Source organism: Caretta caretta, chromosome 8 (assembly GCF_965140235.1).
Source record: "Caretta caretta isolate rCarCar2 chromosome 8, rCarCar1.hap1, whole genome shotgun sequence".
Lineage (NCBI taxonomy): Eukaryota > Metazoa > Chordata > Testudines > Cheloniidae > Caretta > Caretta caretta.
Window position 1 is genome coordinate 106,758,082 of NC_134213.1, and position 16,135 is coordinate 106,774,216.

Here is a 16,135-nt window from a genome sequence, read left to right on the forward strand (position 1 = left end):
GGGAAGGTGGCCTGGGAGCAGGGACAAGGCAGTGCAGGGGCGAGGCTTGGGGGAAGGGCCACGGTTCAGGTCCTGGTGGCCCCCTGCTTTTAGGAAGCTTCTGACACTCCTGGAGCAGAATGCATCTTGGGAAAATCTGAGAGCGGGAAAAAAGGAGATGGAAGTGTTGTGTCAGAGACATTAGGGAAAATAACCCAAAGGATCAAGTGTGTGATATTTTTCCTGTGTGCTTCACCCGCTGGGTCTGGGGTGAGAAATGATGACCAGGGGAGACTCTTTAATGGGAGTGAAAGGGAACTGCGAAGCAGATATGTGTACTGGGGACTGCTCCTGGACCAAGGAACATCTGAGCTGCAGTGTGGGGAGCTGCTGGCATTTCTCACAGGGGCTGAGCCTGGCTCGCTCAACGTTACACAGAGCAATGCTGTACCACGGTCTCAGAAACATCAGACACATGGCTATGGTTCCACTGAGTAAGAACCTCTCAAAAACGATACTGTGGTTTCCCGTATTCCAGCGTGTCATCTCCATCCACGTCGAGATCAGCGTCGCTATCCGGATTCTCCTTGCCACTGCACATAATGAATCCAGAACCTGGAGGGAATAAAATGGGTGGACTATATCATGAATCACTGCGCCGTAGCAAAACATCTCGCAGAGCAACAGCAGGAGATCCCTTGAAAGAAATCCTAGGACAGAGGCTAGGCTGTGTGGGCTATCCTTCAGAGCTCAGTCATGTGTTTTCAACGGATTAGCCGCAGGAACCAGTGCCACCGACTCCTCTGGATCTCTCTCATGGGACCTCTCTAGGAACAGGACAGTACATAAACATATCGGCAGGAAATGCTTTGACATTTTCTGGGTTTATGCTGTCCATCAGAAAGAAGGAGACAGTTTAATTTTCCATTATGAAGGGAATTTGAGAGAACCCTCATCATAACTTTACTTTTGTAGCAAGGGAAAAGAGGAGCTTGAGGGTTATCAGGGGGTGTATCTCACTCGTGGCCGAAAGCTCAAGCACCAAAATAAGTTACTGGGTGTAGCTAAGTTTGTTCATCACGTGGTATTTCAGCCAAACACAAGGAGATAAGGCCAGTGGAAAATAGTGAATTGCATCTTCATCATGAGGACTATCCGTGGGGGCAAACAGACACCAGGATAATAAAACACTCATTTCTGTAACGAGTGTTGTCCTCGGCTTAATTTTGTCCAATATTAAATGCTCATGAATGAGAATAAAACTACTTCTGGGAAGCAGATAAGGAACACACGAATGTTAAGGGCGCTAACCAGCGCTTCTTATGCAGGCAAAATCCCTGTTGAAGTATGAAGTGCTGCATAGGCCCAGATCCTGTGAAGTGTTAAATGCCCCTGACTAACTCCCAGGGGAGCTGAGGATGCCCAGGCTCTCGCAAGATTGAGCCCCCTCACATACTTAGTAGAAAGTACTTCGGAAGCCACATAAGAAGTGCTAATCTTTAGGAGAGAGCCAACACAGGCAAGAAGCATCTTCGAGCATTGTTGTTAATTTCTTTATGGGCATGCCAGGCAGGATCAGGTTCTCTTGAGCTAAATGTTGTACAAACACAGCAAGAGTTTTACACCAAACAGTTACCATTCAACATCTCTGTTGACCAGTGGGGAAACTGAGGCACGGAATAATTACGTGACTTGCCCAGGGTCACACAGGGAGTCTGTTGCAGAGCTGGGAAATGAACCCAGATGCCCTGAGTCCCAACCACAATGCCATCCTCCCTCCGTGTTGAAGGGCTGTACCAGAGTCAAAACATTTTGGTACCAGATCACTAACTCTGGCTCACGTCAGCGTGTTCCTTAAGCCAATTTTAATTGGGCTTTGAGAGCAAACGCCTCTTGTGCAGTGTGAATGCGCCCAGGAAGAAAAGAGGTGGTGAGTTTCAGTTAGGGATATTGAATTTGGGGAGGATTATTAATTGCACCCCATAAAAACAGCAGTCCCTCCATCCCCCGAGTCACCCTCTTGACAATACAAGGGCCTGACTCTTCTCCCAGTCCAATGTGCTCTCAACCCAGTTTATGCTGTCATTACCGGATCTGTGTCCCCCTCTCTGACCCCCCCCCCCAGTGGTGGAGCAGTATTTCTAGCTGGCTATATCCCCAGTGGGAGCTAGACAGGATACAGATCTCTTTCCAAGGACACCACTCGAATGCAGTATGTCACTGTCGGCCTCTGAGAATGTACAAGGTATCAGTTAAGCTGCTAATAAAATTTGTTTATAAAGACTTGATATTTCTCTTCCCCTGTATAAAACGAGGGCCTTTAAGAAGTGGCACTTTTAGCACCCCATCAGTTTTCAGGATCACCTTTCCAGACTAACTCAACCAGCCCTGCCCCCAAAGCAACGACCAGCTTTAAATTTTCACAAGAGCTGCCAAACTGCCATTATTGACACCTGGATAAGTGCAGCACCCAAACACCTGCTTCTGAAAGCAAGGCACAGCTCTGTGATAAGTGGCACAGCCTTCAGCAGCATACGGGCCAGCCCTGCAGCCTGGCTGGGGCAGCACCTTTGCCAGCCAAGCCCATCGGATGTGTTTCAAGTACAGGCTGAGTCGTGCTGTATGCTGGCGGCCAAAGTACATCCTAAGCTTCCTTCTCTCATAGCAATGCCTCATCCACTAAATCTCGACTCTTTCAGTTCATCAGAATCTTTCGGAGAAGATTTAAAGTAATACGAGAGACCTGTCAGATGAGCTGGATGTTCTTTCAATGCTGCCTGAGAACTCACAGTGAGAGATGTAGTGGTAATTTACAAGCATGACATTAAACCTCCAGTAACACCATCTTCTGCACCTGGCATTACTGTAGCCCATCACTTCTCAAAGGCCATAAGCTTTGGACGTACAGGTCTTCATTTTTCTTTCGAAGAGGTGGGAAACACAAATCATGCAAAGCTGGAGCAGTGACTGGTCAGTCCCAGAAGTGATTTGAATGTTAGCCAGATAATGAATACTTGGAACAAGTACCTGAGGGCGGCGGTGGTGGTGTCAGGGGTCAATTGAGTGTAAAAGGGATTTCTCCTTTGTTTCCTCTATCTGCCCGTCCCTCTGCAAGGATACCACGCACAGGAAACAAGCAGGTTCTCATCTATTTGGTTTCTAAATCGTCCAAGCCAAATAGTCCAGTGGCTCATGGTCAGAGTTTAAGAGTACACAGCCTGGCTTCGGTGGTGTAGCTTACCAACATTAAGGCATCTGATTTCAGAACCTGAAACCCATCCTCAATGAACTCTCATTTATGCATGAGGAAATCCTTTTAAAGGCTAATAATGATGGCACTAACAACTCCTTTGCTAGCTCCCGACCCTGCCCAGCTTTGGAGAACATTAGCTCAGAAATGTTCTCTATCACATTCACAGTAAAGGTATTACCCCTCCCATGAAGCCTGCCCTGAAACACAGCCAGAGCTCATTCCCAGCTTCTGGCAGTCAGAGTCTAGGGACACCAACCCTGTCCATCCTGGCTAAGAGCCACTGATGGACCTATCCTCCATGAACTACTCTAGTTCTCTTTTGAACCCTGTTATAGTCTTGGCTTTCACAACATCCTCTGGCAGCGAGTTCCACAGGTTGACTGTGTGTTATGTGAAGAAGTACTTCCTTTTGTTTTAAATCTGCGGCCTATTAATTTCATTGGGTGACACCTAGTTCTTGTGTTATGAGGAGTAAAAACCACTTCCTTATTTACCTACTCCACACCAGTCATCATTGTATAGACCTCTATCATATCCCCCCCTTAGTCGTCTCTTTAGTGCTAGTTGAGTTCAGACTAACCCCAAGAGACTAGTGATTTTGGATGCCTCAGTTTAGGGGCAGGTACTCAGCGCTTCCTGCAAGTCAGCCCTTTAAGCCACATCAGCTTGGGTACCCAAAATTGCTCCTCACTTTTGAAAACCTTGGTTTAATGGTACTAATGGGAGCAGTGCTGTCCAGATGCAGTGACGGGTAGCAGGGGCCGGCCAGCACCTCATGGGGAGGGGAGGAGGAGGACGGGTGTGGGAAGCCATGAAGGGGTGTTATGAAAGAAGATACTTTATTAAGATTGGACGTAGCTAGAAAGACACGCCAAGCAGGGCAGCCTCCTCAAACCAGGAGCCCGCTGTAAACATTCAGATGTGTAGCAGCACAGGGGCATTCAGCGAAGAGGCTGGAGGGCATGTTTTCCACACTGATCAGCTGAGGGCTCCCAGTGCTGGGCCTGGAGCAGCGCACACAGAGGTTAATCCCAGGTAACCCTGCCCTAGGCATTTTTCAAACACACAATCCTGACTTCACCTAATTTTACCAAACAAGAGACAGGATTTTTGTAACAAGAATGTGAGTGGTTATAGATTATGCATTGTCAACAAAATTGAGTCAGGAACTGTATTTCACGGTCTGTGGAACAAAAGCAAACCCCATACCTAGTGGGCAAGTCAAAATATAAGCAATGCTATTGATCAGTTTTAGAAATTCACAGGTTCCTGTTCTCCGAGGGAAAAACATGTTTCTGAGAGGTATCAAGATTGAACAACAAGACCATTGATCCTGGAATTGCCACTACACATAGGAGAATGCTAGAGAATAGGAGGCAACGCACAACCTGACCCGAGATCAACTTGTGAAACCGATGGCCCATCACACACACTTTCAAACATGTTTCACCCAAGGCAAGGTTAGTTTTAAGGCCAGTTCTGACAGGTCAGGGTTTGAAGCCAGAATTTTAACTTCCCCCTCCTGATGTAACTTTTCTGGTGTTGCCTCCCTGCACAAAGCCAGAGAAAACACCCAAGCAGCTGTTCAAATATTTGACGTCTGAACCGCTTGACATTAATTATTCATCTCAGCTTCATTCAAACCAGATTTCTGGACAAGTGCTGTTATAAATGGATCAAGAGGACCACTAAATGCAAGGAAGGCCTGATAGGATCACACCTGCTTCTAACTCACTCAGTGTAAAAAGGGCTCAGAACTCCCACCTCCTGCTTAGCCTTTGCAATGGGCATGCTGCCATCCAGAAACAGGGAAAATATTCAACGGAGTGTGGGGATGGCTGCAGAGCATAGGGTGTACTTGGTGGCACTTTTAAAATCGAGGCTGTTGTACTAGAACAAAATGTGAACCTCCAGGAGACACCACACCACGTCGTTACACCCAGCTGATTTATGGCTCATTACAATGCGATGGAACATGAGAGGGGTTATTCTGGGCTGGCTTAGTTGTCTGTAGGCGACACAGTAATTCACGGTTATCGGCAAAGCCACCTACCGAGGTTTAACACCAATGCCTCTCTCCTCTTCACAGAGAAGACAGTTCTGAGGACTGAACTTTATGCCAACATGCTAATAAAGTCACGGCGGTCACCTGAAAGTTAAGGTGTAAGTTTGATCTGGGAATTCGTAAGAGGCCAGATCCTGCAGCCTTTACTTACATGAGAAGCCATGGATTATACAAGAAAGGAGAGTAGGATAAGGCCCAAAGTGCATTGTAATTACACTGCTTTCGGATTAAAAATGAACCCTGCCGCATCATTCCATTTTCTAGCTGAAGCATTCTTCTGCTTATGTTGTGTGTTCTGTCTGCAGCAGACACTCATATGCTGCCCTCTGTGATAACACTAACCCTCCAGGTGCTAAAGCAGTGCAATTCTCTGACAGTCTTAATCCCAGCTGCCTCTTTAAGGGCCAGACAAACAAGAGTGAGCAGGTAGGTCAGACACTGGGGCCATTAAGCCAAGAAAAAACAAAGTTACAGCTCTGTCTCCTATCCCCATTGCTCTTGTAGCCAGGTGCTCTGACAAGCAATTCCAGCACTGCTGTTGAGTGGCACCTTTATAAACCATGTGACAGTTTGGGAGACAAACTCTCCCATCAATCAGAATGTACCTATCAAGATCACTTACCTAGAGTGTCTGCAGCCCTCCGGAATGCTGTATATAGCGTTACTTTGGCTGGCCTCAGAGTAATCGCCCTTAGCACAAGATCCAGTTATTTCTGAATATTCTAGGAGCTCAGAATAAGCAACACTGCCACTGAAATACGGATGTGAAGCTTTGCAATATGAAACCAAGGAGGCCTATTTCGTACACGTCTTGGATACCATGCAGGCCGCAGGCTCGAAGGAAAATGGAAGTGCTTCCCAGAGCCTCCTATACATGGAGATGGATACCTGGCAGAAAGTGCTCATTTCTTCTCACACAAGTTTCCACAGCACCCGTGCCTTCTCCCGAGCCTGGGGGCTGCCCCTTGTATCTGGAATGACTTTTCCAACGTTGTATGTCACATGGTCTTCCTCAAATCCCATCTCCCTCTACATGCCCTCAGAGTACAGCTCACCCTAGCATTTTCAGGGTATACAACTCAAGCTGTCTAAGATCCCAAGTCATTAACTGAATATCTGATTTAGATTACAGATTTAGAGAATAAAGAGATTTTACAAGGGACCTGAATTCAAGCTTGTGTGTTTCTCCTATAGGAGCTGACAACAGATGCTCAAAGTGACAGCGTATGCTGCTTCACTTGTTTGCAGTATCAGCAGCAGCTCTTGCAGGGAGGAACCCTGAATCTACTTGGAGGCTGGCAAAGCTGGAAACGGAATGAAGCAAAGTTGTGCAGACGGAGATGACCACAACCCAGCATGGTAGGCAAAGCCCTCCTTGGCCCAGGCTCCACCGCTCAACTCAGTCCCAGCAGGTGAGCTCGTTTATTCAGTTTTAAGTATATTTGTTTGGTGTGCGCTACAAATGCCAACCCAACAGGAGACACTAACCCTTCAGTTCTGTGCTCCCTGCCATGTTGCAGTTATTTGTATTCCTGTAGCGCCTAGCTGCCCTACTCAGGGACCACGACCTCACTCCGTTAGGCACTGTACGCAAAGAGAACAGAGACTGGACTCTAAAGGACCAAATCCCTCCTGGCATTATTCCCGCTTCCTGAAGGGTCCCACTTTTCATCTCCATTGCTCAGACCCTCAGCAAGCTGAGCTGATAGGGACTGCACTACCCAATTCTTAACTGACCAGAGGGACGGGAAAGGCAACAGCCCAAAGCATGAAACCCGGGTTGTAGGCTGGGATTGAGCTGGTGAGTGCTTGGGACACCCTCGTGAAGGATATCTGCGTTCTAGCTGCTGGGCTCCAAGGAGGGAGGGCTTGAACGCTTGTCAGAAACATTATACAATTCTCAATTCCTCCTTCAAAAATAAAAACATTTTATAAGCGGGTCTGAATCCAAACAACTCTGTAGCGCTCAGGCCTGATGGGGGCTGAGTTGGCTGGAAGAGAAGCTTTTGTGCTGCTCACAGGTAATTTCCACAAATTCAGGAAGAAAAAGCCTCCCCTAAGTTTCTAAGACTGTAGGTTTTGTTAATTACCCCCAAACAACAACACCCACTGCAATAACTTGCCTCAGCAAAGCCTCCCCTTCTAGCACACGCACTATATTTTCTTAAAGAAATGTCACTCACCGGCTCCTTGGAGAGCAAAAACCAAGAAGGCAATAAAAGCATTTTATGCAGAGACACCGCCAGGCGCTCACAGGCTTCCTAAGAACAGCTCTACCCCGGGTTTATTTCCTCAGCTGCTGAAATAGCCCAAACTAGTGCTAAGAGAACAAGATGGGACAGATGTGGCTTTATTTTTAAACAGTGCACTGGAAGGAAAGAGAACGCTTTCTCTTTCTCTTTTTACAGAGGGAAGCAGAAGAGGAGGCCATCCTAATCAGCCATCTTTCTCCAGACCAATAATGTTTCACTGGATCCAATTATCAGACAGTCAAACGGTTCCTCTACTCCCCTGTACCATAGGATTTAATATACAGGTATTCTGCTAGCAACTTTCACAAGGGGAAATGTACATATCAAGATCATGGAAAGCTGTTTACAGGACAGAACTGTATTTCCAAGTGATGTCAGGAACCCAAATCCAGTTCACATGAAATTTCAATTTATCAGGGAAATGGACACAGAAGAGCACATCTGCACAGACCCAGATCTGAGTAGTCCAGTAGATGTGTCCCTCCCGATTTACCCCCGAGCTGGTAGGTAAGAGTGTGCAGTTTGGACACCAGACTGAAAATCAGTGTCCTAGAGACCTGTAGTGATCTTTACTAACAACCAGAAGAACAGATGGATTTTATGAAAGTGCTGCATAGCATTATGGCCACTAACAACATTTGGTAGCAATACATGCCAATATAAGGGAAATAAAACACATGGGTCAGGACACGAGCTGATCACTGCAGGGGTTGGGAAGGAATTGTTTTCTCCCGCACACCACATTATGGCATTGGCAGGGATTTCTTTTATGCCTCTCTGTGAAGCATCAGCTGGAGGCTGCGGCTGGAGGCAGTGAAGTGGACACTCAGCCCAGTGGTCTGATCCAATATGGCAATTCCTACCTAGCTTCCTGGAGCTTTGTGCCTGTGTAACACACTGAGGGACGAGCCTGCAGCTTCGCATCTATTTGGAAAGCTGCAATTCAAACTCCACTGCTGCAATACAAAAGAAGAATCAGAACCATGGTCTTAGCAGCCATTGGCTTGATTTCCATGATCGAAGAAGGGTGGCTCTGAAAGCTTTAGTTCCCGTAGCGAGAGGGTGGAAACAAAAAAAGGGACGAGGGGAATTAAAGTAATCTTGAATCACTAAGCAGATTCACATCACTGGATCAATAAGCACCGCTGACAGGGATCACAGGAATGTCGCAACTTTGCCAATAATAAAGCAGCACAGAGGAGCCAAGAGAATGCCTTTTCTAAAGCAGCCGAGCATGAAGCAGCGAGGCTGGTGAACAGCTGAAAGCGACACCCCAGCTTACCAAGGCCATTGCCAGCCGCAGGCCCCATTGTCATTTGCTTTAAGTAATGATAGGCAGAGAGATTTTATTTGTGGGTGGAGGAGAGTGGGTGGAAACAGTCACGGGCTGAAATAACAAGGCCTAAATTTCATAAGCCAAACCCACATGCTCTACTCCAAACTAATTCTTTTCTAGGCCAGGAAGAAGAAAGAAAATCAGTGTTAATTTAATCAATTGATCAGCCTATTGATTGCGAAACTGGAGATGCTAGTTAGCCATGTGCAGTAATGCCCTCAAATCTGAAACCACAAAACACGCCATTGATTTCTTCACTTGCTGCTCCAAAAGAAAAAAACAAACAAACAACAAAAAAACCAAGATGCACTTTCAAAGGAAAAAGCAACTTCCCGGCCCAGGGAGAGGATGCAAGTGAATCAGACTACAAGCCAGGGAACAGGGATAGCGGTGTCTTGTGAGTTTCAAACTGAAATTAGTTACAGATGCAGTCATGGTGTCTTGTGTAAACTCTATCGATTGGGTAGCTGACAGCCTTAGAAGCCTCGATGCTAGGACAATCAATCGGGCTGCAGCGTCACCTGCCACTTTGCTGAACAGTTGACAATGCAATTATCCAGTGTGGAGGCAGGGAGTTGGCGTGTGTCAAACGCAGTTAGCCACTTTCCGGGCACTACTCGATAATGCGTTTCACCGCCTAGCATAAGAGACGACATGCAGAGACAGGAGCCATTTAGAGCCACTGAGACCCGCACGCGCTTTTCCTTTAGAAAAATCTCACTGCCCCAGACTTAACAACTGTATTCTAAAATGCTATTAAAATCATGTCAATCAGCTACTTGGTGGTTAAGGCTGAAGTTTGACCCGAGAGTCCAAGAGGTAGGCTGCAGTTCTAGCAAAACTTCAGACGGTTTGAAAAATTATCAAATGACTATCTTAAAGCCTGGGAATTTCAAAGCAGGACTGGACAAAGCACTAGAAAAATGGATTGGAGGGAGCAACTCTGTGTGTGCAGCAGATGGGACCGGATGATCTTATACTGTATGTCTAACATCTAGGAAAATAAAAGTTTAAAGGGATGCTGTCAACTTGAAATCTAGTCAATTTCAACTACTGAGTAGTTTCAGGTGCTAGGCCTGCGCCTTGACTCTCCCTGCCAATTTTGGTAGTTTTACAACCACTTTTCCTTTTTATTTTTAATGAATTTTTCTCCCTCCCTTGTTGCTGTGTGACAGACCCACTCACACACAACAGGAGAACTGACTGCACTCAAAACACTGTCAAATGAGCCGAGCAAGTTGAAGGAGAGAATATTCCCCCTCCAAATCTCTTCCCAGCTACGGTGATCTTAGGTGTTACACACGACAAATAAATCATTAGACATTAGTGTTTAATTGATCATCTCCCTTTAAACAAACACTGTACAGCAGTTTGAGCGCAAAATTTAAGTTCTCTTAAATTTCCATAAAGACTCTTAAACTGAAACTTGTAATAAAAAAACAAAAAACAAACACCATCATAGTATAAACAGTCTATTGAGATGTAAACCCTCCCTATGCATTGGGTCATTGACCGAGAACTCCAAAATGAAGCTGACTAGTCTAGTTTCATTACAAAAATTGATGTAAACATACTGCATCGAATGCTGAAGAGTGCACTGGACTTTAATGTATTAGGATATGCTTCACTTTGGTTAGAAGAATTGGAAAAAAGATTTTTAACTTTGCAGTGCCCCATTAAAAAATGCATCTAAGTACAGTCAGAGCACTGATCTCACACCTTTTGCAGAGTGTGTTCCATAATGAGTGTTATTAATGTTTGTGAAGTGCTATGTAAGATCTAAATGCTATCGATATGATGATATATCAATTATTTTCCACTGCATGCATCCGATGAAGTGAGCTGTAGCTCACGAAAGCTTATGCTCAAATAAAATTGTTAGTCTCTAAGGTGCCACAAGTCCTCCTTTTCTTTTTGTGGGTTATACAACACTCTTTGTGTGTAAGCTAGGGCTTTGGACAATTTCTAAGCACATCCTCCCCTTATCTCTCTGTCCTCCTCATTAAAACCAACCCTTTTAATACTACTGCCTGGCTACTTTATGGCAGAAATGGCCACTGAACAGACCTCTCCCTCAATTCCTACACACTAAGAAAACCCTTCCGAGAAAGCTTTACTCTTGCTTGTTAATTTCACTTCTATAACAAGGGTCCACAACAAACTGGTCCTTTTCTGCATTCTGAGATCAAGAACCACCTCATGGACAAAGTTCTGCCTCTCCCACTCAAGAGCAAATGTCCATGCAAGCAAGACTCAGACTTTTCCATCACTTGAGCAGCGCAAAGACAAATGTCATTTTACACAGCAGAGCTGGAGATGCGGTGTGAAGCTGTGTTAAGAACCGCGTCCCTGGAAAGAGCGCTCACTGGGGATGGGCACATATAAAGCACCAGTGCAGCACACAGAACTAGACAACAGATCCTTACCCAGAAGAACTTCAAGTCTTAGACAAAAGCAAAGATGACAAAAGTAGTTTGGGAGGCCAAGGGTTGTAACAGTGCAAGATTGTGAGAGTTGATTACATGTACATACCGTGTTAAGACATTTTAATTGAGGGGCAAAGCCAAAAGGGAGGCTGGCGATGGAAAAAAGTGACACAGAGAAGGACATTTCAAGCCGGGATCAGGAGGGAGGGGGAGATTAAAGACTTCATACCCCTCCCTGCACTCTTTTGCTGGAGACTCTTGCATCCGACTTCAGGTTCACTCTACTCTCTCAGTGGGTACCCTGTCTAGTCAATGCAGAAACAGGACTAACGATATTGGTTACTAATTCATTCATCCAGAGGGCTCTGAAGACACTACAGACACCTTCCATTTCCTGGCCAGTCTCCTGGGAAATTTCACTCTCTCGTCACTCACGCACGAGCAACGTCACTGCCAAGTCTCTCTAAATGTATTGCCCTGCTTCCTCTCTCTTTGGCTTGACCTTAACTGCAACTTTAACTCATTGGGACAGATGGAGGGAGGCAGGGTTTTATCATCTTTGCAGGCTCTCCTGTATGCCGGGTTTGGTTTTGGTTGAGACAGAAGAAGCTGTTGATTGCTAGATGGGGTGTTCGTCAGGAATTGGAGGTGCTAACCCTGGGGCTCTGCCAGATCTCTGTATGCATGACACAGGGGAAATCACTGCTGTGTGCCTCAGTTTACTAATCTGTAAAACAGGAATGATAAGCACTTCAGTGAGATGTTGCGAAACTGAATGTTTTGAGATCTTGGGGTAAAAAATGCTTTGGAAGGGCAAGAGATCCATATTTTCTCCTCGATTTTGGAGCCTGTCTTCAGATTCCATTCTAATTTAAAACCATCAGTATGGAGCTACCAGACAGGCGCTGAGTGTTGTTCCATCATCTGCTGTATGGTTCACCTCAGTCCCCACATGCGTTCATTTGGGGTGCAAGATGATTTGGGCGGAGATCTCATCTTCATGTTTGTTTGCACTCTTCTAGTACAACGCACATTTAAATAAAGCACAGGCCGTGGAGAAGTCCACAGCTACTGTAACCGCGCTTCCCCTCGTTTCCAGACAAGCAGATCGGCCTTTGTTGCAGAAAGGCTGTCCTAACGACATTTGCCGAAGCATGTCTTGGTACTGCAAGGATTCACCAAGAGCTGACAGTGGGACTGCAGAAATCTGCTGGAAACTTTCAGGCATTTGTATTTTAATAAGTTCCACTTTTCAAGCAGCTGCACTGATTGCATGCGACACAAGAGCCAAAGCAAATGAGCACCCCGGAGTGACTTTGGTTTGTCACAGTATATCAGGCTTCATCAAGCCCCCTGCATACACTAACTGATGCTGTACTCAGGGAGGAGACCTGGACCGCCTGTGGGGGCGGGCTCTTCTCTTCTTAAGGACATTACTGGAGCTGGCTATAAATCCCGTGCCATCTCAGAAGGGGGGAAACAAAGAGAAAGTCAAGAATTAAATACGCCCTATGGGTTTCCCCTCAGAGTCTTGCAATCCGTCTTAGTCAGGTTCCTGTCTGGCTGATCTTCATTAGAAAGTATCCTGTCCTGAAAATGCCTTGCTTACTGTTTTAATGAATTCAAAGGCTTCCCCTCTACGCTATTTTCTAGGCAACTGATCTGCTAGAGGAAAAGAAACCCATAAAAGCACTGGGTGAGCGGCTCACTACTGTGCCCACGGGAAGGGTGGGGGGAAATGGGCAGGTTGAGAGAACTTAGCTACAATTCTTCAATTCTTTCATATCTAAAGAGGACAGCAATCTCTGTTCTATCAGACAGGGCGGTTCGTAGTTTAAATGGTACTTGCTGCTAGCTTGCTTTTCCTGTCTCTGTCTCTCTCTCTTTGAAGTTGACTGGACAGCTTCCTCAAGCTGGCGTTATCACTCCCTCTAACCACTCTTGGCAGGCAATCTAATTCCCCCTGAAAAGGTCACCGCCATTTTAACTGCCTTTCAATCACATTAAGCACGCTGCCGCTCCTGCTCAGAGCACTGTGCCTGCAGCTCTCCTGGCTGAGGTGCGATCGATAAACTGACATACCGTCCCCCCTCCCTGGCCTGCATCCCCGATCTCTCCCCACCTTCCACCCTGATCCTTCCCCTCTTCTTGTGCTGAAGGAATGACAAGAGATGCCAACTGACCAAAATCCCCCCATAAATGTGATGCAGACAGGAACTGCTAACCCATCGCTCCCTGATCTACTTGCCCCATCTGCTACGAAAAGGGCGGGGGTACATCCATCTCCCACAGAGTTACAGGAACGGTGACTTCCCGAGGACCGTTTGCTCAGGCATCAGTCCAAGCACCTTTGAAGCTGCTACAAAGAACCAGCCTCCCTCAAGCTTCCCTTCATGCAATCATTACTGTTATCTCTCACTCTCTCTCTTTTTTCCCCAGTTACCAGTTGTGTGTTCCACCCATCGATCCTTGTGTAAGACACTGTTTTAAGTCTGCTTGCCTTTTGACTGCGTTAAGCCGTTTAAGAGACGACAGCGGCTTCTATCAGTGCGAAGCTGATGCGATTCTTTTCAGATAAAGCACTTTTTTCCTCTCCCCCCCTCCTCCTTTCAAGTAACAGACACATACACACAAAAAGAGACACTGAATGTTTCAAAGAAAAAACCCCTTTTGAACTTCCCTTAGGAATTCTTTAAAGGGATAACTTTGCAGTGTAAACACTTGGGATAATGTGCATCCATTCTGGAGAGGAACAGAAGAACTGGTACAAATATGTTGAGCATTAAAAATCAGAGAGGGAAACACTCAATGCTTTCACTCGCTGAGCTTCGGCTGCTGCCTAAATACAGACTGGCTCGAAGCTTATTAGACACAGATTGCGTGAAATAATCCCTTGTAACAAAGAGCAACAGAAATGGAAGATGTAAATGACTAATGCAAGAACCTTTCCCCATTGATCAGAGTTATGTAAATGGATGGGTAGTCAATGCTAGGATATTTCAAAACAAGTTTTCGTCCCACGACACTCCTGATATTGGGCAAAATCTCTAGCCACGGTATCCCACATTGCACTTCAGGAACACGTGTTCCGACACCATTACTGCTAGGGGGAGGTGGTGTTATACCTCTTCAACAGTTTCACTAAGATGACTTCTATTTAATCTCTCACTTACAATAAGGACCTGATTAAAAGCAGCATCTGGCAGATGTTGCACATTTGTGGATTTCCCCCCACTACTCTGAGGCTGCAGAGGGAGGGGACAAAAGGAGAAAGAAGATAGCCCTCCCTGTTCAAGGCAGATTCCTAGTTTAAACAAAGATCTCTCCCTGAAAGCACCACACAACCTATACCATGTCCCATTACTGCGATATCTGACCCGGCCCCTGGGAGAAGAAAAAGAACTAGAATCCTATTTAATTGTTAACACACAAGATGACAGTACCAGGTTTTAGCGAACAGATTTAGTGATGACAATTGCCAGTGTTTTACAAAAGGTGAAGGCAGCTACAAATACTAACGAATCCTGATATGAAATGCCTACCCCACTCTCCGAGGCCAGGAAGCCAGCATGCTGATTGTAACACGTAACAATCATGTCACTGTTATCTTCTCCTGGGCTTCGGCTTGTTTTTTCCACCTGTTTCTGGACATACGCTCAGCTCTTTGGGGGTGGGGACGGTCTTTATTCCATGTGTGCCCAGTGTCACACGGGGGGGGGGAGGGGAGAGAAGAGGGGTTTTCAGTCACACTTGCTTTCTGGTACTTTCTGCAAAAAGCAGAAAAATCTGGACTAGGAACATAAGATCGGCCATTCTGGGTCAGACCAATGGTTCATCCAGCCCAGTCTCCTGTTTACTGACAGTGGCCAGTGCCAGGTGCCCCAGAAGGAATGAACAGAACAGGGCAGTTATCAAGTGATCCAGCCCCAGTCATCCAGTCCCAGCTTCTAGCAGGCAGAGGTTTAGGGACACCCGGGGCATGGTTTTGCATCCCTGACCTTCTTGGCTAATAGCCATTGATGGACCTGTCCTCCATGAATTTATCAAATACCTTTTTTGAACCCCGTTATAGTTTTGCCCTTCACAGCATCCCCTGGCAACGAGCTCCATAGGCAGGCTGGCTGCACTGTGTCAAGCAGTACTGCCTTTTGTGTAAAACCTGCTGCCGTTGGGTGACTCGTCTTGGGTTACGTGAAGGGGTAAATAACAATTCCCTAGTCACTGTCTCCACCCCAGTCATGATTTTATAAGACCTCTGTCCTATCCTCTCTTCGTCTCTCTCTGTCCAAAGCGGAATAGTCCCCGTTTTTTTAAAAACTCTCCTCATATGAGAGTTCCAGGCCCTTCTCTGCACCTTCCCTAATTCTAATCTCTCTCTTTGGAGATGGGGCGAGCAGTATTCAAGGTGTGGGTCTACCATGGATTACGATATATTCCGTCTTGTCTCTCCCTTTCCTCATGGTTTCTAACGCTAGTTAGCTTTTTTGGCTGCCACTGCCCATTGCGCTGATCTTTTCAGAGAGTTCTCCATAGTGACTCCAACATCTTTCTTGAGAGGCAATGGCTAATTGAGACCCCATCATTTGTACGTCTAGTTGGGATTATGTTTTCCACTGCACATTACTTTACATTTATCAACATTGAATTTCATCTGCCATTTTGTTGCCCAGTCACCCCATTTTGTCAGAGTCATTTGTATCTTTTTGCAGTCAGTTTTGGACTTAACTATCTTGAGTAATTTTATCCCATGTGCAAATTTTGCCACCTCACCGTTCGCCCCATTTTCCAGATAATTTATGAATACGTTGAACAGCACAGGTCCCA

The 16,135-nt window shown here is 46.0% G+C and overlaps 1 protein-coding gene across 7 annotated transcripts in view; it reads right to left on the bottom strand.

Annotated features, from left to right (window-relative positions):
• RNF220 (ring finger protein 220) overlaps positions 1-16,135 on the bottom strand; it is a 337,761-nt gene that overhangs the window by 41,305 nt on the left and 280,321 nt on the right. For all 7 annotated transcript variants that reach the window (XM_075131894.1, XM_048859934.2, XM_075131893.1 and 4 more), the window contains one exon: positions 498-594. In XM_075131894.1, the coding sequence (XP_074987995.1) occupies positions 498-594 (97 nt within the window). The remainder of the gene's footprint in view (positions 1-497; positions 595-16,135) is intronic.